This window comes from Halyomorpha halys, unplaced genomic scaffold (genome assembly GCF_000696795.3).
Source record: "Halyomorpha halys isolate HHAL.00 unplaced genomic scaffold, Hhal_1.1 Scaffold505.1, whole genome shotgun sequence".
Classification (NCBI taxonomy): Eukaryota; Metazoa; Arthropoda; class Insecta; order Hemiptera; family Pentatomidae; genus Halyomorpha; species Halyomorpha halys.
The window spans coordinates 916,073-939,827 of NW_027114634.1; the positions used below are offsets into that span (position 1 = coordinate 916,073).

The window sequence follows — 23,755 nt, forward strand, 5'->3', positions numbered from 1 at the left end:
AAAAAAAATTGGTTTAGGAAAAACAAAGTCAGATTCGGTTTTTGGGTCTTTGAAACCCTTAAATATGAATTTTCATATAAATCAAAATTAAATTTTTTCAAATATAATTAATTAGTTGTAATCCTACAAATTAAGTTCCAGAGGGTTTTAAGAGGTAATCTCAAAAACATTTTAGATGTGGAAATGGTTATAAATTAGTGAAGTGAAAGTATATACAGTTAAATATTAAATTATTTGTATGTCAATATGTAAAATTTTTTTAAATTAAAATGGAATGTAAACTTTGTTAATCGAAACTGTATGTTAATTGTAAAACTGTTGATTATAAATATTTTTATTTGAAGAACTTGATGTTGGGCAGAAGAGCACGAATTGTTGTTCAGATGGTATAATGAATAAAGAAGTGGATACAGGGTATAAAATTAAGTCCTGACAAGAAATATAATGAAGTTTTAAAAATTTTTGGGCTTTATTTTTGGAAGATATTTTTTTGCTGCCGATGTCTCTCTTTCACGAAATGAATTCATAACTCCTTACAATGCTATTCAAATCCAGATTAGTGGTGTAGTGTTAAGGTTATAGCAATTTTTGTGATTTTTGAAAGCAATAAATAAATTAATAAATTCTCATAAAATACAAAAAATATTTTACCTGCCCCACTTTGCAATGTCTATCGGGAGACACATGTGTGATATGGGTACGCAATTGGAACAATGCAGATTGACTGACATTGCAAAGTGGGCCAGCTAGAATATTTTTTGTATTTTATGAAAATTTATATTTCAGGAAGGGTTTTTGAGGACACCTAAAACGTATCTGACTTGCTTTATTGAAAAGAAATTTTTTTTTGGCCTACTTTATTAAAAGCTATTTTTGGTTTTTGTGATTTTGAATTTTTGTTATTATTCTACATCCGAATACTAATCGATTCATGTATTATATACCTCATATTGATTTAATAACAGCTCAGTATTAAAATAATTTGGACTGACAAAACAATTTAAATGGGACAAAATATTTTTTTATGGAGAAAAAAATTGTTATTCATTTTTTGCACACTCAGAAACCCTTGGATATGGTAATTAAAAAATTCTTATTTTTTACTCAAAACTTTTGCCTAAATTGTGGTCTTCGATTTCCTTTGAAAAATCACAAAAATTGCAATAACTTCAACAAATGCTATTTTTACGATATTTGTCATATTTGGTTGATAGAGTTTCTTTATAAGTATCTGAAGTTATCTTTGAGTTTTCCTTTTAAAAATGCTTTGATTGTAAATTACTGTCTGATAAGTGACATGTGCTATTGTTCTATTAATAAAATGTTCAATTATAATGTTTCAACTTTACTGTTTGCTTTATCAGTTATTTTTTATTTTTTTAGGATACTAAAGAATGAAGAGCTTAAGGATGAAGTATATGAAGTGGATACGGATGTTGATCAAATTGATGAGGTTTGAAGTTTTATTTAAATTTAAGTTTTATTTGCACAATAAATTAATAATGTATATGTTTACAAATGTTAATCTGTTTTGTCTGAAGGATTTTGTGTATATTTTGTTGTTCCTATTCTTCAATAAAAATACTAGATGTTAAAGCAAAAAAAAAAAATCTATTATATTTGAATGCCCCATCACTAATTTATTCTAATATTCACAACAGGATGTTTTGGGAAAATCTGATGGTGTTACTAAACAAGGTTATTTAATGAAAGGTCCAGAAGTTGGTAGTGACAGGATGTTTTCAAATATTGGTTCTAAATCATTCAAACGAAGATACTGCTATTTAAGGTAATTTAAAATTCTCCATCATAAATAATTGTAACATTAGTATGATGATTAAGTATAAGTTAATTTTTTCAGGCGTGAAGTTGATGGGACCTATATTTTAGAATTACATAAGGATGAAAAGAAGGGAGAAGCCAAAGTTACTATTGTGATGGACTTCTGTAATGAAGTTGTCAAGGTAAATTTCATCTATTGGGGCTATAAATACTCAATCTGTTTTTATAATAAAAGTTGTGGGGACATTTATAAAAATGAATGGTTGTATCTAACTGGTACTAAGAATCCAGTTTAATTTTAATCCAGAAGTAAAATAATTATGTTTTCTATTGATTTATATATAGCCTTTCTATTTATACTAAAATATTTTGCATAAAAAATCTAAATCATTAATTTATTGATGAAGCCATAAGTTGTAAAATAAAATGGTCTAATTGTTGATAGGAGCTTGGTGTGCATTTTAAATATTGAAATGTTTCCTCATCAGATCTGAGCTTTAATATTTTACTAATTGTTGTAAATCCTCACAATAGTCTTGGTTAAATCTTGCATCATGAACTTAATTCAGTTTATATATCCTGATCAACATCTGGATAATCCTTTGTCTTCACAATAAAGATAGTCATAGTTAAATCCTATATCATCCTATTAGATCCTTTATTCAAATTATATATACTGATCAATTCAATTTACATCTCCTCAATTTATATATGTCCTGAAATTTATATATCCAATCTCTGCAAATCTCAGTATTTTTCATGTACATCAATATTACCATGACAGTTTTCAATTATTCAAAATTTCCCATTTATGGTTCAAATTTCCTTTCTTTATCTTCTTGTTCAATAATCTAAACATTAATTACTGTAATTTAGGTACTGATATCTAAAATATTTTCACCAATTTAGTGTAGCACATTTTGTTATGATTTAGTTACCCACCCATCCAATTATTTTAAAAATTAGATTTTTTATCCCAATTTATTTTCAATTGCTTTGAATCTCTAGTTCCTCTTGGAATTAATGTTTTATATCATTATTTCTTTTATAAATAGATCCATTATATTTTAATCAATTTCTCCTCAATATTTTAAATAATTGAAATTAAAGAGAAAATATTGTGTAGAATATTTTGGCTCTAAGAAAGATGTGTCCATTGGAGAATTTAGAAGGCTGTTCATTGTTGGATGACAGGAAAGGCACTTGGTAAATAGAATCAGTATAATTGCATTGTGGTGGCTGAAAACTATTGTAGTTAATTGTTAAAAAATGTTTGAATCCATACTAATTAATGAGCGATGTTTGGCTTAATTGATAGATATTTATAACATCTCATCTGGTGTTTCATCAGAGCGTTTTGATGGCTGAAGTTTGAATTGGCACTCTTGTAACTTCCAGTAACCTCTCAAAATGCTCTTTCCAAATCTTCAAAATCTCTTTTTCTCATGTGAGAATAGTGCGATTCTTTCTTTTATGGGTGTTCAAACTTGGCTGACAGATTTTCTTCCTAGGTTGACCTGATAAGATCTGCAGTAGTCATTATGATTTCCAAGATTTTGAATTTCTGTAAGTTCACTATTCTCAGGTTGCCTAATTTTCTGGTAACAAATTACCTTAATTAATCAGTGTAATGAGTTTAGCAAACCCAACAAAAATTACCATAAACATTGGGTAGAATTTGAAAATTTATTCACAGAAGCTCATAATTTTGACAATTTTTTTTTATATATTTATGAATGAGAACAGATTTTTTACTTATCAAATTACAATAATATCTCATGAAGAAAGTTACTAATTTCTGAGAACTCATCTGTGCTAAAAAGAAACTTGTTATTAAAATGAAGTAAGATCCTAATAAATTAATTGAATCTTAGTAACACATAATTTATTAAAGGCTCGATTGAGATAAGATAGATAGAAGATAAAAGGTTTTTAAAATTATAGTATTGTATATTACTTCAAACTGAACATGCAAGTACATTTTTAGCAATCCTAAAATGCCATATGGACTGTGAGAAATGGTTTTCTGTATTATGTTTGGACTCATGTGTAGTACTTTATCTCAGTTTTTGGAAAAATTTGAGGTTTATGGTTTTTTAGTTTCTGATGTTTTACAGTTTATGGCATAGTACTTGGCAGAATTATCAATTTATGGTACTCATTCAATGTAGAATTTAAAGATCTTTAATTTTTTGTAATATAGCTTTTTTGTTAGTATGCACTGTTTTGAAGTTATAGTGAAAAAAAAAAAAACTAAACTTGTTACTTTATTAAATTAGGATATTAGTATTTTGAGATATAGAAGATTTGGAAATTTTTAACTATGTTAAGTCCTGATTTGAAAGGTAAACGCTCTAGTATAGTACTGACTATCGGAGGAGTCAAATGTTTCTCCTTTTTAATAAAAGTAAGTTGGTTCTTTGAAGCTGTACATGAAATTATTGAGAAGAATTATTAGCTGCTCCACTAGCAATTTTATTATAAAATGCTATCACATGCAGACTTACATCAGTAAAAGATATACAAAACATTGATTTCTTAGTTTTATGTTATGAATTAATCAAAAATATATATGAATAATTAAAAACTAAATGAATTATTTATCTCTTGCGATTCCCATATGTGATAAATGGGAATTAAAATGTTTCTTCTTTGCTTTAATAAGGAATATTTATTTTTTATAGAATACTAAAAGAGGAAAACTGTGTTTTGAGCTTCATATGACTGCTGGTCACAAGTCATATTGTCTTGCTGCTGAAAATGAACACGATTTAAATGATTGGGTATCAAAGCTCCAGCTTGTTCTGCAGCATAATAAGTTACAGGAAGAGAAAAGAGCTGGATCTCTAGAAAGAAGTACATTGACCTGTTAAAATACTTAATATTGCTGTGTTCCTATTTAAATTTATGATAGTAAATTTTTATTAGTCTCATACATATTAATAAAAACTAGGTACTGTTTTTTTCATAGGCAAATTAATGAAATAAATCTTGACTTTGCCCATAGAATTATCCCCAATAGAATCAACCCCACCATTGGTTGGTAGATTTTTTATTTAACCTTCTGCTATGTTATGTTGGTAACCTGTTCATAATCTTCTTTTCTGTCCTAGTTGAAGTACAATGGGCATTCAACCCAATAAATGGAATATAGGCAAGATAGTAAATAGAATTACTTCTGGTTAAAAAATTATCCACTCAGCCATCTTAATTATGTTGGAAAAAAATTAATACTGGAGATTGTTTGAGGAGAACCTTTGAAATTGTAGGAAAGGAAGTTCTTCTTTATACGAGATTTAGTGTATTTAAGGGTACATAGTTAAAAAAACCTAAGTCCTGTATTAAAGGTCCTAATGATCTGGTCTATCTCAATCCCTAAGTGGTTTCATTTTGATGTTTTATTAATTTTAAAATAAATTAATACTTTTAACTCTGAGATCAATATTTTGAGTTTTTTTCTAAGAAGTGAAAAAAGTGCCTGAAATTAGAAATGGCATGAAACTTTCCTCTCTCACCCTCCGTGTTAGCCTTACTTATCTCAAATTTAATACAGAAACTTATAGCGAGTAGGTTGGCCGACATACGACATGTCTCACAATTTCACAAGAAGAGATCATAACACCAAAAAAAGGTTTTCCCTTCCCTTTTCAAATCAAAACACTATATGATATTAATAACTCCACATTGTTTAACATAATTCAGTTTAATTGTACAGATGAACATTTCAATGTTGTATGCATTTAACAGTTGGGCTGAAAAGTTCGAATGCTAATATAGAAAACAATTTGTTTTTGATAAAATTTGATTTTATTATTCAATATAGTTGCCTTCGAGGCTGATATAATGATTATAGTGATACAATAGTTATAGCAATACAATGATTATAGGGGTCAAACACATATTTGATACCATTTTTATAGTGTGATTTGTCTTTAGCCTCAAAATAGGTCTCAGTTTCGGTGATAACCTCTTCATGGCCACTAAATTTCTTTCCAGCGAGCATTCTCTTGAGGTCTGAGAACAGGAAAAATTCAGTGGTGCTAGGTCTGGAAAATATGGTGGATGCGGAAGCAATTCAAAGTATGGGGCGGTTTTCTGCGATTTCGTCCTTCAAATGCTCCAATAATGCTATGTAATAGTCGCTGTTGATGGTTTTTCCCTTTTCAAGATAGTTGATGAATATTATACCATGCACATCCCAAAATGCTGATGTCATAACCTTGCCAGCCGACTGTTGGGTCTTTGCTTTGGAGTTGGTTCATCACGTGCAGTCTACTCTACTGATTCCGTTGATCGAACTCCGGTGTGAAATGATGGAGCCATGCTTCATCCATTGTCACATAATGCAAAAATTCGGATTTATTACGATAGAACAGCTCCAAATACTGCTCAGAATCATCAATTAGTTGTTGTTTCTGGTCGATTTTGAGCTCGCTCGGCACCCACTTTGCACAGAACTTTCGCATACTCAAATATTCATTCGCGATATGTCCAACACATTGCTTTGATATCTTTAGAGACTCAGCTATCTCAATCAACTTCACTTTTATGGTCATCAAAAACTATTTTGTGGACTTTTTATGTTTTCCTCGGTAACAGCCTCTTTGGAGTGTCCACTGCGTACATCGTCCTCAGTGCTCATTTCACCTTGTTTAAACTTAATAAACCACTTCTCAACGGTTGATTTTCCTGCTGCATAATGTTTATCAAGCCAAGCCTTGGCTTCAACAGTATTTTTTTTTTGCCAAAAAGCAATGCTTTATTAACACACAAAATTCCTTTTTATCCATTTTTTTTAAACCAACAAAAGTTGCTTTACTCAAAATGCTATATCTCACAAACTAATAGTCCAACAGCTGTCAAATTTATACACGTATCTTTTGAAGGATGGGGCTAACTAAAAATCATATGGATTTAATACTAGTAGCGCCATGTATGTGTGGTCCTATGAAGTTTTGAGCCCACCTTAATATGTTCACATGTAGACAATGCTATTTTTAATTGTCTCTATAGAGATAAGTATTCTTCTTCCTATAACTGTTTAAATTGAAATATTTGTATCAAAATACAAATAATTATTTCGAGATTTAAAATCTCACTCAGGTTCATAAACTAGGAGAGAAAAGGGTCTTGTTGAAGTTAATAATTTCATCATTTCATGTTTTGGTTAATTACTAAGTATTTATTATTACAATATACATGCTGACTCTACATGTGAGTTTTAACTACCATGTATCCAATCCTAGATCGAGGAATGTTCTTTTACTTCCAATGAAGACTAAGAACAATCTAATTGGGTAATGATAATTGGAATGGAAGGTTTGTTGTAGATTTTCCTGATTGTTGTGGATTGCGGCTCCTTAATAAATTCTTATATTCATTATATTAGTGTTGTTAAAATTGCTTCTATGATCTAATTAGTTATTATTAAACTTTACTTTTAATTTCTATATAATTGTTATTGTTAATAGCTGGATCTACATCTTCTCTCCCAACAACTCCTGGATCAGATTCCCGAAATATGTATGGTACCTTACGAGGATTAGAGCAGAGTGTGAATCCTCAACTTATGAAATATGCTAGAGAAACTGATACATCAATTGCTTTAGCTCGAAGGGACAATCGAAGAAGGCTTTTTTCACTTTATCCTTTTATACCAGTGAGATTTTTATTTATATTTAAATATTATTTAATTGCTTTGTTTTATTTATTGTATTTTGTTTTCAATAAAGTGCAAATAATTTTATAATTTTGATTATTTCTATAATTGTTATTAATATTAATATTAACAATAAGCAGTTTTTTTTAGCAATTACATATAATTTATCTTACCTAATTAACCTAACTACTTCGAGTATGATTACCATTCTATGAAAGATCATATTGAGTGTGATAAGTTCGATATGATTACTAGCCAATTAATTGAATGGTATCTTTACTTATTTATTTATACTTTATTGTATATTTATATATTATTACTTATATGGTAGCTGCTGGTTTATCATGTCAAAATAATAAATAATTTTAAAAATATTATCTTTTAACCTATCATTATCATTGATTTGGTTTGATTTAGTAAAGTATGCTTATTTCTTCTGTACTAAATTAATTTTTAACAAGGCTTTTCCCCTTATTATCTATGAATTTGAAATAAGTAAAACATAAAAATTAAGGCTATTGAGGTTCAGTCAATAATGAACAACTTTGTTTTGGCAGCATTTCAAGATTTTATTGTTCTCATATTTATGACCAACAGTGAAACATAGTTTAAAAAAAAGTATTTGCTTAACTAATTATTAATTGCTAAAATCTACAAATAAATTTGATTATATAGAACATAACAATTGTTTGGAAACTGATGTATTTTACATTGAATACCTAATGACTAGAACTAACTTGCACAAGTTTTGGAATATTACTAAGCGAAAGTGAAATGGAGAAAGGTAAGTGTGGTTCATTTGGTTTTCTCAGACCTTAAACTGTTCCTTTCAGCAGGTATTATGCTTGTAACTATTTTATATCTATAATGTTTTATAACTTTATTTTAACTTGCATATTATATCAGGTATTAAATTCTTTGTATAAATTATATAGCACTGATTAAATTTTGTATACACATATTTTATTAGCACAATGTTCAATTCTCGATTGACACCCTTGTTTTTTTTTTGAGTGAGAGATTTTTCTAATTGAAAAAGTTTCAAGATAGCAAATTCCTAGCATTGCTGGATATGTTATGTTGGCTAAAACGCAACAACTGATGAACCAATTAATTTGACACAAAAAACCATTTTCATATGTTTGAAAGCCATGTGAAAGATCCAAAAGATGGGAAAATGGGTTCTACATGAACCAAACGGAAGACAGCTGGAAAACAAATAAACCATTTGCAAATTGCTGCTCACTATTTATAAAAGAAAGTCATTTTGTCAGTTCGACTGACAAGAAAAAGTGGTTATATTTTGAAAATCTTAAATGTAAAACATTATTGGTTACTTCAGGCAAAACCATTAGCATCTACTGCAAGGTTGAATTGTACTGGACTGTAGACAACAGATTGTGTTTCATGGAATTAGAAGGATATTATTTATCATATTATCTGTTATAGAATCTGGTAAAACTTTTAATACTGAATGCTACTAGCAACAAGTGATAAGCTTTGCTTGCAAAACAATTAGAATAAACAATAAAAAGGAAGCACTAAGTGATTTTGCTTTATGATTGACTTCAAATGACTTTATGACTGATTTGCCTCAAAAGAGGGACAGTTTTTTAAAAATGAAATGTTTTTTTATTTTCATACAATATACTTTTTTGTATTCATACATGAAGACTAAAATTCTGATCAATATCTGGTAAAATAAATATTTTTTCCTCTTTGATATTTCAGAGCATGATTTGAAGTACTTGTTATTGCAAGTAAAGATTCCCTTCAGTTAGAGAAACAAAGAATTATGTAATTTGAATTGCATCATTAGGGATGAACTTTGTACTTCTTTGATATCTTCATTCATAAATTTTCTGAAGAGATAAACAAATAATCAAACACATTTGAATACTGTATCTACCTTTATTTATGTTTCAGCACACTAGGTCTGTTGGTACCTGTGAAGGTATTGAACCTTACCGAGAACATTTTGGGCAACGAATTCTTATTAGATGTGTAAGCCTTAGATTTAGACTCCAAGCACCTTTAACAACTGATAAAGAAGCACATTCTCAGGTATATATTGATTTTGTGACAATTATTTGTTACTTTAAAGTATTTGTTCTTGAAAAATTATGGTATATAATCTGTTGAATTATTATGGATTTTCAGGAATACTCTCAATAAATATTTGGTAATATTATTTTTTATTAATTATAAAATCTGCTTTAGTTGAAAACCTAAAACATATTTGTAGACTATTAAGAAAGTGTTGAAAAATCTGTATTTAAGTTAAGGTCAACTGTGTTATCTTTTATAACTCAAGAAGTATAATGGGTGTAGGATGAATAAGTTAACCAACTGGGCCATTATTCCAAGAAGGCATGGCCAGGAGGCAATGTTTGGGGGCGTTGCCAGACAAGAAAAAGGTAACTCTTATTCTATGCCATAAAGGTGTGCATAAGGTAAACATAAATGTGAGCCACTGTAAAATTACAGCCTGTACAATTTCAGCTGACAGAGGGATATTTCAACTAACTGAGTGTCATATCAGCTGATATTGCATGTATATATAGAAGAGGATAGGGAACAATAAAGTTGTCTTTCTATTTTTTCTTTTTACTCCATGTCTTCACACCCGTCTAGTGCACTTTTCTATTTATTTTAAATATGCCAAGTAACTGTGTATTACTGGCACCAATCCTGAACCTATCCCAGGAATACCCACCTCCGGCAGTTCCAGCAGTGGCAGCCTAAATCCCATCTCTACCATCAATCACCATGCCAGAAACACAAACTAATACACTGGAGTGAATAATGATTAAGACAGCAATAGCCCAAGATCTGAGGAAAGTGGTGTCCAACCTTCGAAAGGTTCATATGAGAGACTGGGTAATTGAGTTTCTGAAAGGGGCAATCGGCTGATGAAAAGGATAAGAGTGAAGACAGCCTATTGATTGATAACCTATTGACAGACATAGACTTAGAGGAATTAAAAGGGGCGGTGGTTTACAGAGTGAAGGAGAGCATTCTCAATTAGATCTTGGAACATGAAGACAAACCCTGAGATACGGTAAAAGAGAGCTTAAAAAGGTCTTTAGAGAGGGGTAGTGAGCCCCCAGAAGAGGGTGTCTTCCAGATGGCATTCATGTTTGAACTGGGACATTATGAATCTACAAGGATGCCATTTGCGTTGAAGAATGTCCCTATCACCTTCCAGCATCTTATGGATGAGTTTTTAAGGTAATGGGAATAGACAAAACAATCTGTCAGATCAATCAGACACTTATAACCATTCCATTCATACAGTTCCTAGGTTTTCACTTTTTGAAATCCTTTTTGGGCTCTGTGGGCATCAGTGGGACTATAGGAGCATGCTAGCAGAAGAAGAATAAATATATAATAATCTTATAGGAACAACCAAGATAGTGGTATGAGAAAACTTGAAAGTCCAGAGATATGATGGGAAATATCAAAATCAGGACAATAGTGTATAGGGTATTAGGTTCTAATAGGAGCAAAGAGGTATGAGGGCCATTGAAGGTTATAATTATTATGGAACACAACCTAGACTATTGAGAGCATTAAAACCCCCAAGAAACACAGAATGGTTCACATTGACTAATTAAAGCTTCCACTGGCAGTAAAACTTAAGGATTAATCTGGTGTATCCTTGTATCAATCTCTCATGCTTTGTTATTACTATTCGCCCTAATGTGGTACAAGTATGGTGGACAGGATGTATTTTTATATTGAAAGTTAGAAGAATTGTGTTTTGTTTTTTTGTCATTTTTAAAATTATTTTTAACTATTCCACAGTTTAAAAAAATTATTATATCTTTGTAATCTATTTCTGTATAATGAGAATGAGTTAACTTTCATTTTTATTATTATTATAGAAACTGTTTAATATTTGTGTGTTGAATGGATAGTATATGGGGAATGTCCATAAACATATAAAAACATAATAAAAACAGGATGGGGAGTTACAGCCTTTCAGCTGGGCGATATCAGTTGACAGAGGGCCTTATCAGTTGACTGAGTGCCATTTCAGCTGATATTGTGTGTATAAATAGAGGAGGACCAATAAAGCAGTCTTTCACTTAAACTCATGTGTGTCATTCCTCATCCCTTCTCTTTTTTTTATATTTTGTTCTTGACAGCGCTTAAGTTATACATGTATAAATTTCTTAAATATTACAAAATTAATAATCTTAATTGTAATTTATTTTTACAGTTATCTAACAGACAATAATATATACATATTTGAAATTTCAGTTTATCTAAAAATTCAATTTACATGTTAAATATTTTTTGTTTTCCATGAAATAAAATTGCTTCGAAAATGAAAAATGTTTTAATATTTGGCATTAAGTTACTGAAATTTATAATATAGTAGTATTGTAAACTAAAGAAACATTTATTATTTTTTTAGTTAGAACCATACTTTGTGGCTATAAGTTTGTTTGATGCTCGTGAGGGAAAAAAAGTATCTGAAGATTTAGAATGGGAAGTGTCTTCTGAAGAAGTTGCTTCCATGATAATTAGGCCAGAAGGTCCGTCAGTACCTGTGGTTACTAATGAACCTGACATTCCACAAGGATGGATTACAAACCCTTCACAGGTATAATTGTCATTGTAAAATGACTGATCCTATTTTTAATTAATCCTTGTAATAGCATAACTATTCACATTTTCATGTAATATTTGTGGGTTTAATCCTGTTAAATTTTGTTTGGGAGCACTCCTGTGGCCACCTACACAGTGGGCATTCATGATTGTGGAAAAACCTGGCAGTTTAGAGTGATTATGGACAAATCACTTCCTTGTACTACTATTGAACAAGAAACAGTCTTCCTAACAAATGCTAAACCTCTGACCTTCAGTCGATTGTAGCAGTACAATTTTGAGGTGAAATGTTTATTGTTGAAAAACCAATGTTCTGTACTCAAAAGAAAAAATATATGGGAGTAAATTGATTTTGTGAAAAATTAATGAATTGAAAGTTATGAGGGGTAGGGCAATGCTGAATGTGTTTTATTTTGTAATAGGATGACAGGAGAGCAGGATGTCAGAGTTGGTAACTGAATTGGTCCGGCTGTCACTGTAAATTGAATGATTAAGTGAGTCCAATTGAGTGTGCTCCTCTAACAAACTTTCTTTCATTTTAAATTCTCCGATTTTATTTTTAAAAATGCCATCTTATCATAAATTTGTTTTTTCATACAATGATTTAAAACTTATTAAAAAATTTATTAAGGGCTTTAGCTTGTACGGATATGAAATTATGATGATTACTTTTTTATACCTAAAAATGATTTTTATAACATCAAATTCTTACATGAATACTGCACATCACACAGATAATACGATAATATTTCTTTTATAGCTATATCATTATTCCTTTATAGTATAACCAATTCAATATATTTTTATATTGTGTACATTTTCATTGATTGACAACAGGTTTTGTTGTCGAACAATGAAAAACCTGAGTTTGCATAAATTTTCAAGGGAAGGAAAGAAAACCCTAAACTTCTTTCTTGTAATTTAGGATTTTCCTCCTTCAATAGTTATTATTATAGGTATAAATTCATCTAATCTAAAGTTAGCCAAAATATTGCATGAAAAAGTGTTCTATTCTTTGGTAGAGGCAACCAGTTGTACAAAATTGATGTTGAAATGTCTCTTGATTACAATGTTTTGCCTTCAATTTTCAGTCTCTTACCATAACTTAATACCAAAGTCACTCTTTTAAAATCACAAATTTCATAAAAATTCTTTCACAAGTCTAAGAAATTATTTTTAAAGGATCTGATGCTGCCAAATACTTGAATTCACAATAGATACTTTGTTAGGAACTATGTCTTAAACTGAGTTGTTATATTGTTATTGATACAGTTTTTTCTTTTTTTTAATTGAAGTAGTTGCACATGTATTGATAGGCTTATATTTAACTCCAATTATAATCCCTTCAATCATTATATTTTTATAATCTAATAAAAATTTACAGGGCGTATTTAGTGTTAGCAATGCACACAATGAAGTATTCCTGGTTGCTAGGATAGAAAAAATTCTTCAAGGAAGTATAGCTGCTGCAGCTGAACCTTATACAAGGACGGGAAAAGATCCAAGATTAGGTCTTAAAGTTCATCGAACTGCTCAGGCCGCAGCCCAAAGGTACTTCAAGATTAACTATCCTTAAATTTGTTTACATTAAATTTGAACTTTTAATACCTATATAAGAATGTAAAACCTATTACCACTTTACATATCTGTTTCCTTTTCATAATTTGTTTAATTATTTTTCTTCTGTCCTTTTCATTGAATTAGTGTTAAGGCTCTTACAAGAATCCATTGAAATTTTGATTCCCTACCAATTTTTGGTATTTCCAGATTTTATTCCTCCTTGTTCAAACTGTCTTATTGTCCTTATATGTTACTTTTCACTTTGCATTTTCATATCTTCCTAGTTTGAAGAGCATAGTTGAGCTATTCAATTTACATAGCCAGGCTACCTTAGTTGTTCTCATTCAATTATATGATTAGTAGGTTGACTTTTAATATCTTGTATTATTATTTTTAGCTAATACTTAATATTAAATTTTCGTACCTTGCCTTCTTTAAAAATTGTTGATGACATTCCAGTTTTAGTATAGCTTTGTGTGGCTATATATTGCTATATATTGCACCATCTTAATGGAACTTAAAAAAATTAATTTGTATAAATTATTTTTCCAATCATCATCAATTTGAAGAAAATAAATACTCTTAATTCTTCTCCACAAATTTATTTTATTTTATTTCCTTAATTATGTTATTTTACCAACTTATTCAATTACCTATGTATACATTTTATTTTCCACTTCTTTCATCACTTTATTTTATTAATTCCATTCTATACAATTATTTACTTTATGTCATTCTGTTTATATTTTATTTTTTATTTTCTGTATTCACTGGTTGTTATCTTGTTCTGTTCTTAGCCCTGATGAAGGCTAGAAATTCTGGCCGAAATGTTGGCACGATTAAATAAGTTACTTCAACTTATTTGTTTTATTTTGACCACACCCCCCTACCATCTTCTCCTCGTATAAGTCATCCAGGGTCATCTATCTCTCATGATTATAATACTTTAATATGGATAGTTTGCTCATAACACTGATTTAATATTAATAAAGTATTTGTCTTAGGTATTAACTGCGCTGACTTATAAAACTATGAATTAATCAAAGTAGTTTGCATCTTCTTAAAACTGTTTTATCCTTTTTGATTATTTTCTAGAAAATTAATTATTTATGCATTTGGATGATGAGGTAAAGAAATATTTCCAGTAGAATATCACTTAAAACTCTCTTTATTTCATAACATTTTGGAGTGTTTTCCCCATCTTCAGGTAATAAGTCCTTCTGGTCAATTCTATCCAATTTACTTGTTTAACCAAAACCATGTGATCCATCCACAATATCGATATTATTTAAAAATTATAATAGTGTATGCAAGTTTTAGTCCTTGTTTGGATGGTGATTTTTTTTTAAAAATCATGTAGTAATAAAAACCATGAGCTATAACAATATTAAAATAAGGAATGCTAGGGTTATCTGTACCATTCTTGTGTCTTTCTCAAAGAATAGTGAAGAGTTCCCCTTTGAACCCTCTTAATGTGTTGCTAGGTTACAGAAACTACTGATTTAATTTTCTGTAGCCATTTCTGCATGAGTAGCTAAATGACCAACTAATGAAGTGTTACGGCCTCAGGATGCTATACTATGGAGTCTGTTATAGAAAATGGTTTCAAAATTCCTTGCTTTGTAGAAAACTAGTCTAACACTCAATTACTATTTTCTTTCTTCCTATTTTATTTTACTCCATGCCTTTAATGGTTGTATTTCCTTTATCCTTTGTGCTACATGGGACTTTCATTAATTTCTTACTTGTTCTTTATACCCATTATATCTAGTGATTATTCTATCCCTAAAACATGGGTTCATTTTGTTAAGGTTTACCTCTGTGGCAGCTTCTCTAAAGAAGTTGTGGTGTGTGTTAATTCATAATATAATGATACCAATTAGTTTTGTAATCACCTTTTAAAACTATATTTAGAACAGTTGTTTTTACTGCTTATCACATTGAGTGATTAATTTAAACAAAAATTATTTTTATAAATAACATTGGTATACAGTCAAATAAAATATTTCTTGGATAAAATGGTTCTTAGAACAGTTGAATTATTTTTATTTAAAAGAATTAAATTGTTATAATTATACTGGGCCATTTTTTTTTCCAGATTAGGAAAATACAGAATGCCTTTTGCTTGGACTGCTAGGCCATTATTTAATCTTTATGGATCCGATCCAGATGTTGTCTCCGATTTTCCTGGAATATATCGCCAAGATGCTACAAAATTAAAAGACGAAGAACTTCTTAAATATCTTTCAGATTTTAGAAAGTATGTCTTTTATCATGTTTGATTGCTAAAGTAATTTATTATTTTATGAATAATTAGGAAGCTATACATTAAGATATTATTAAACTTGGGCATTTCCTAATAATAAATTAATCAATTCAAATTATTTATTTATCTATTATCAATTATTAACTGGATAGATAAATGAGCCTCTAAGAGTATACCATAACTTACTTACTGAGCAGCACTATAGGCCCTTAGCTACTTAATATTGCTCCACTGGTCTCATTCTATTGTTTCTTCTCTCCATCTTGTGACTCTTAAAACTTTTATGTCCTCCTCCCGGTCTTTTAGCCAGCATGTTAGTGGTTGTCCCACTCTTCTTTTACCAATTACAGTTCTATCGAATAATTTGCTCAGCATTCTATGTTGGGACATCCTAATTATATGGTCTAACCATTCTATGTGGTGTGCCTTAGTAAAGTTGATCACATTTCTGTCCTATCAGGAGTATAATTTGTCGTTAGTTCATAGTCTCCATGCACTGATATTGGTGTCTAAGGTAGGGTCATAGATTATTCTAAGGAACTTACGCTTGAACACATTCAGTTGATTTATCATGGTAGTGGTTAGAGTTTATGTCTCTGCTCCATAAGTTAATACTGGTCTAAGAAAGATTTTATATAATTTTATCTTCATACTTTTTGACAATATTCTATTTCTAACAAAGCTCAGATTTGCAAAATATGCCCAATTGTTATATTATTAAAAAAAAAAAAAAAAATATTATTCTGTTATTTAATTCATTTATTTGTTTGTTCTCATCATTCAATTCTGAGCTAAGATATATGGTACTTTTTACTCAGACCAGTACTGAGTAGAGCTCCTGCAGAAAATAAAGCTGTGCCAAATGTAAAGAGGTCAATGTGATCATCTTCATTAACTTAGCTAGTCTATGATGGGCTTGCTCTGATAGGATGAGCTAGAATGAAATCCCTTCAAAAAATTTTGTCAGAAGGGTTATTTGGTTCTTGAGAAGTGGCTTTTTTTCTAAACTTTTTTAGGAGGATAGTCTGGCTACTCTATTTGGTTTGAGGAACTAGAAGGCACTGGCACACAATAGAAATGATCGGTAATCTTTTCTGTAGCTGGCTGTAATTTATTAAGTTGGTTGTAAAAAAGAATATTACATTTACCTTGCATATTTTATAAGAATAGGAGCTATTAATCAGGAAGAGTACTGAAAAGACCATATCATGAAGGAATATGATGTCATTTTTTTTAGAGAGAAGGGGATGTGCTAGGAGCAACAGGGAAAATAGTACACAAGATTCCGTTGAAAGAAGGAAGGGTTATCTATGTGAAGGAGAGGCAGTACCCGCAAGCGCTCCGTCAACATTAATACATGTGTCTAAAATAATGTAACGTTGTTATCTCATTTGTTGTCAGGCTGCTCAAGATCTCTATCATACCTCAGTGAATTAGACTTAAAATAAAAACCAAAAATAAACCTGTACTAGCACCATAAAGGGTCTCAGGCGTATATAAATTATATAGAAGTTGCCACTTGAAAAAAAAAAAACCAAAACACTAGATTTGTTCATCCCTAAAGTACACAGAATTTATCTTAATATCTATTACTCTGTCCTGAGTGGTTCTGTCAATGAATTAAATTATTACTTTATCATATTATACATGAAGTTAGTTGGTCATACTCCATGATCATCGCATTGCAATGTTTAATTGTTAAAGTTGTGCATTTCACATGGTCCTTACGAGAGATCTACATTATAAGAAAATTAGATGAATGGATCGTTAAAAAATAATATATAATTATAAGAAAGGGATGATATGTTCACATCTCAAGGATCACATTGAGTTCAGATAATCTTTTGGTGTTAAAATGATTGTGATTCCCAGAATGATTAACCAATTTGAGTGATAATCAATTAATCCCAGACCAAGGTTTTTTTAAGTTGTGTTATTTATTATTGATATTTACGTATGTTGTATTTGTATTGTACTAGAAATGAAATAAAAATACAATGCATTTTAAAAAAAAAAGTTTTATATAGTATTGTTTTTGAGGAAATAGGTGTTGTAATAAACATTAAGAATATTTGTAACAGTATTTCTGAGATATGAATCTCTAGTGAATATGAAGACCTTTTTAATTAATTTTCTCTGAAATATTAATGTGAAAACTTAATTATTTATTAAAATGTTAAATGTGTCTGAACGTGCTTGGATGCACATGATTTAATGTCTTTATTTAAAAACTATTATTTGTTATGTATGTTGAGTTTTTTCATATATTTTTCTTTAGACCTGACAAAATGAGCAAGCTCCCATTGATACCAGGTTGGCTGCAAGTTAAAGTTGAATCCCTTTCAGATCTTCCTCAGAGTGAGTTAATTTATTACTTTTGGTTTTATACTTTTACTATTAACTTATACTAAAGAACTAGGTTAATATTTAAAATCACTCCAACAAATATTTGGAGAATGCTACATTTTTTACTTCTATGACTGCAATATATTTCATAGATAGAAAGGGGTGAATTTAACACATGGACAACAATTACTCAGATTTTTTTTTTTACTTTTTTTGTTTTTGTTTTTATGATTTTTGATTTTTATTAGTTAGATTTCCAATCAAATATATGACATGACTAAACGTTATAAGATACGATAATGCTTGTTAAGGCCCTATGACGTTGAATTAAATAGATTTTGTTATTAAGTATTTTTTAAAAATATATTTTATTTATTAATTTCTATTTTATGCTTATATTAATTTTAAAATAAATTTTTTCGGTTCGCCATTTTCACAGCTTTAATTATTTTTAGCTAGTTTAGTTTTATGAGTAAATTAGGTCTTACAGTTAACTAAGTATTCTTTTTACTTAAATAATTCCTCATTATGTTTTGTTATTAAAAATAGAAATACATTATCCTTTTCTTACCCTCTACCAATCCAATCAATAATTTCTTTTTATATACTATTTTCTTAATTTTTGGGACAGTAATTCTTTTATTTTCTTGAATTTACAAATTTTATTTTAAACAAAATTTTCTTCTGTTTTTAGGTAATTTATTTTTAAAATTACTATAAATAATTGATTTTTAAAAGCCATTTCTACTGATGCATTGAAGCGGACGATAAATTCAATGTTTTTTTTTTTTCAGATTGCCTGACTAGTGGCTTGTCACCACTGAAGCCATTTCCAGTGCCACCTGCCTGCCCACCAACAATAGAAGTAGCTGAGCTCTCACCGCTTGTACATCCATATGTTTCATTTTCCAATCATCTTTACATTTATCCTCAAAGTTTATCATTTGATTCCCAGAAAACTTTTTCTAGAGCTCGAAATCTTGCTTGTGTAATTCAGTTAAAGGATTCTGACCAAGATGGATCTCAACCTATACCGGTTAGTATTTATTGTGCTTTGACTGAAAATCTTTGATGATAATTTATGAAAACCAATTTATTAATTGTTTTCAGTTTTGAAATCTTCCTCTACGTAAATAACTTTACCCTCTTGAAGATTTATAATTTATTTATTGTAAAGTTGAAACATTTGTTCTAATGAAAAAGACCTTAATGGAGCTAATTATTTTACATAAACATTCATTCCTAGAAATGATTTTTTGGTGTTTTTTAGTGCATTTATCGTGGAAGTCGGAGTGAAAAATTGGTTAGCTGGTCGTCTTGTGCTGTGCTACACCATACTACGAATCCATCTTGGTATGATGAAATAAAGGTTCTCCTTCCTGTTTGCATCACTCCTACTCACCACCTGCTGTTCACTTTTTATCACATATCAATACAAGGCTCGAAAAAAAGAGACTCTGGAATAGAAATTCCTGTTGGGTATGCCTGGATTCCACTTTTGGTTAAAAACAGGCAAGTACATTATTTTTCAAAACTATAAAAATATTTCTATTGTATTTTGTTTTCTTGAACTTATCTGAAAACAAACTATTAAAAAGTAATATGGTTAAGTTAAGCAATAAGGTAGCTTAGAGATTATGATATTGGTTATATTACTTTGAGGATGGAATACTGCACTGACCGTATGGAGTAGATTGGAGGAAGATAGTCCCGGTGACTGTCAATAAAGGTTTCAAAATAGTACCAAAAAACTATTTATTGTTAATCAACGTTTCGCCCCACTTTGCAAGGCTTGACAACTGAGAAGTTGACATCAGAATGTGATTCCTATCAGCCCTGCAAAGTGGGGCGAAACGTTGGTTAACAATAAATAGTTTTTTGGTACTATTTTGAAACCTTTATTGACCCCCACCCGGACTATCTTCCTCCAATCTACTTCATACGGTCAACTATCTATTTCCAAGATTAATATTAAGGTTGGTTAGAGTTGGTATGGACAAATACTTTTTTTTTTTTTTAAATACATTAATTAGGTATTAGAATCTAAAAAATTTCCATATTTTTTATGATAGTGTCATACATCCATCTAATGTTTATAATGTTAACTTCTTTCTTTGTTAGCTTCTTTCTGTATCTAAAGTCTAAATTTGAGATACAGAAAGAAGATAAAAGAGAAAAAAATGTTAGATGCTAATCCATCTAGGAAATGAAAGAAGTATTTGGTCTTGAAAACTAAATGAATAAATTATGTATTATAAATATTTTATTGTTGTTATAATTCCAGACTAAATACAGAAGAACAGAGTGTTCCAGTTGCTGCCAATCTACCGAGTGGTTACCTTTCTGTTCAGCCTTTGGGACTTGGAAAAGGAGTAAGTTCATTGTCGCTTGGAAAATATATATAAAATATACATGATTTATTTTTACTTGGGAAAATGTATGGGAAAACCTGCCTGAATGTATTAATAAAAAATGTTCTAGTAGTGGAAAATAACCATAAGACAGACAATAGGGACGTCAAAAAATTCTTTGTGATTTCAATTTGAAGATTTAAATTTTGTGATTTCTAAACAATTCATCATTTTTCTTACCATTTGTAATTAATTTCAATTACTAAATAATATCAAGATGTTCTTCACTTGATTGTTTGATCTTGTGATGTCATTATATTACCAAAATGATTTGGTATTGTCCATGAATCATTTTTAAATAATCATAATAACAACCATAACGCTATATATTTTGTTGGATCATTCATTTCAAATGAATCACAATGTTTAATGTTTAGCTATAAGCAATTAATTATCAACTTGGATGTATTTGAAAGAAATTATCCTCAATAAATAAAGTAATTACTAATGATTTAAAAATATATTTGTTTACCAATAAGTTCATCAAACGAATTTCAAGACAATATAAAAGTTTTAACTTTCAACAATAACCTCAATAAATTAGTGAGATGATGCTTACTCAAGTCAGAGCAAAAGATCAACGTTGTCATTCAATATCTGTTCCCAGGCCTTACTTACCCTCTCCAGACTGTGCCTCTACAAAGGTATGTTCTGCAATATTGGAGGCTATTGATATTCATAGGAGTATCAAGACCATCATGGGTAGCTTTGCTATATAAAGAAATTCTCTCTAATGTACCCTTAAAATTATTTAAAAGAAACAACCTATCCAGAGAACTCAAAGTCAAAATTGTCAATTATTTAAATTTTTGTTACCCTGTAATTAAAGGATCTGTTTCATTGGAAAGAAATAACCTATTATGTAAGAAAATCTAATTATCTATAATCTATTTGCCTGGTTGGAATGTTAAATGGTTGTATAATATATTTCAAGGGAAATATTATTTAAAAATTACTCCCTTTGTGTGATGCTTGCAACCTTTTATCATTCTAACCACGAGGATGACATTTTTCAGATCATTGTAATAAACTGAATTTAAACAAATTGGGAGTTACAATGTGTTATGTTACCACTGTCAACACATTATTTAATAATGATTTATTTAGTTATCAGAATATATTCTGATTTGGAAGAGGTTGTGATATGAGTTCAATATAAGATTTGATTGAATATGTTTTTGAAGTATCAAAATGTATTTCAGTATGGAGGTCCAGAAATTACATGGATTGATGGGCAGAAACCAATATTCCATGTGAATTTTCGTCTTTCCTCTACTGTTCTTACAATGGATCAACACCTTCACAATTTATTCACTCATGCTGAGAAATTACAACAGCCTAAAGTTTCATCTTTTTTGCCTCCTGAAAGCGAAACCTGCAAAATATTGAAGGTAATTTAGCTAAGTTTTTAATCACTTCTTTTAGCTTATGAAATGGTAGGTTTGTTGATTTTACTTAGTCTCTTGCAAGAATTACTATGAAATCTCTTATAATATGGCATTGAATACCCATTTTAGAATGAATCAAAAGCATGAATAGCGGTAACCATTGAATTAAATACAATATAGATGAAAGCTAAAGAATTTGGCCTCAAAATAAATGTGTATGCATCTATAGATATGTAGTACATATAAATGAGTGTTTGGGATCTACAACAAAGGTTATTGGAGTGGGGGAAGCTAGAAGCTTGGGATTTGATTTACCTCTTTTAAATTTCTAATTATTTATTTATTGTAATGATATTATATTAATCGTATGCCTGTCCCCTAAATTTAATGTAATGAAGGAAATTTTATTTTTCATGGCTGCTTGATTCACTGATAGGAAATTTATGGATAACAAGTCATTCTAAATAATATTTAATTATTATTATACTATATTAATATTAGCAATCTACCCTTCAAATGAAAAGCAAATTTTCTTATACTGTTATTCGTTGTAACTCAGAGTTTCAAACAAACTGTTTCTTCATACTGGAAGATTATTGATTGACCGTGTGTGAAGATGAAAGGAATATGGTCCGGGTGCGGTCAAGAAAAACTCAAATAGTAGAAATATACTAATTTAATGAGCCAACGTTTCGCCCCACGTTGCAGGGCTTCTTCAGGGCTATTTTGACGGCAGTCAAAACTAAACCATTTTAGTTTTGACTGCCGTCAAAATAGCCCTGAAGAAGCCCTGCAACGTGGGGCGAAACGTTGGCTCATTAAATTAGTATATTTCTACTATTTGAGTTTTTCTTGACCGCACCCGGACCATATTCCTTTCATAAACTGTTTCTTCATTTTTTACAAATTTGAAATAATCGTTCATGCAGACTAGAAGTTAATGTGAAAATGGTAGTAATATCCTACATTGATGGTCTTAAATGCTGCAGTGTTTAATATAAGATGGTGGTTGTTTCTTATTTTTGAATTATTTTTTTTCTTTATGGGGATTGATGGGGCATTGAAACCAAAACTATTATATACAATGGTCTAACCACTGTTTGTTATATGTTAAGCCTTCTCTTGACAATTCAATGATCAAAAACTGGTTATAGAGCCAGCCATTGAATAATAATAATTATGCAGTTAATTTGAGGTATATTGTTATGCAGTATGTCATGATTTATAATTATATTTCTTTATTTTGTTTAGGCTGCTCATGCCATGCAACTTTCATCTGCTGTTTCCTTCCTTCCAACACTCTTGAATCAACTTTTCTCTTTGCTGGTGACATCACCAAGTTCAGAAGTAGCATTGAACATAATAAGGATTCTCGTACACCTAGTTTCCATGGTTATTGGATCAGAAAGGGCTGATGCTCTCAATACATATGTTAAGGTTAGATTATAGTGCATGTATTGTGTTTAATCAAGAATAATTATAATGATATGTTTTAGATTATAGTTTTGAATTTTTTAGCCTTTTTGTTAAAATAGTATAAAAAGAGTATTTTTTTTAATCCATTAAAATAGATGGATGGCATAAATTAAAATCAATGGTCTGCTTTTACAAACTTGATCAATTCATATTTAAAAACGTTTTTCCAAGTGATTTAACAACAATTAAGAAGTTAGTCAACAAATTAGTTGTATTTGCCAATCAACTACTTTGTCTTAGGAACACAGAA

At 29.9% G+C, this 23,755-nt stretch overlaps 1 protein-coding gene across 2 annotated transcripts in view; it reads left to right on the forward strand.

Annotated features, from left to right (window-relative positions):
* Positions 1–23,755, forward strand: part of Ziz (dedicator of cytokinesis protein Ziz) — a 64,891-nt gene that overhangs the window by 5,768 nt on the left and 35,368 nt on the right. For both annotated transcript variants that reach the window (XM_014425288.3, XM_014425289.3), the window contains exons 4-18: positions 1,384–1,453; positions 1,662–1,789; positions 1,862–1,964; positions 4,467–4,638; positions 7,254–7,441; positions 9,368–9,505; positions 11,865–12,053; positions 13,443–13,609; positions 15,717–15,878; positions 18,163–18,242; positions 19,025–19,266; positions 19,501–19,742; positions 20,515–20,602; positions 21,844–22,032; positions 23,281–23,466. In XM_014425288.3, the coding sequence (XP_014280774.1) occupies positions 1,384–1,453; positions 1,662–1,789; positions 1,862–1,964; positions 4,467–4,638; positions 7,254–7,441; positions 9,368–9,505; positions 11,865–12,053; positions 13,443–13,609; positions 15,717–15,878; positions 18,163–18,242; positions 19,025–19,266; positions 19,501–19,742; positions 20,515–20,602; positions 21,844–22,032; positions 23,281–23,466 (2,344 nt within the window). The remainder of the gene's footprint in view (positions 1–1,383; positions 1,454–1,661; positions 1,790–1,861; positions 1,965–4,466; positions 4,639–7,253; positions 7,442–9,367; positions 9,506–11,864; positions 12,054–13,442; positions 13,610–15,716; positions 15,879–18,162; positions 18,243–19,024; positions 19,267–19,500; positions 19,743–20,514; positions 20,603–21,843; positions 22,033–23,280; positions 23,467–23,755) is intronic.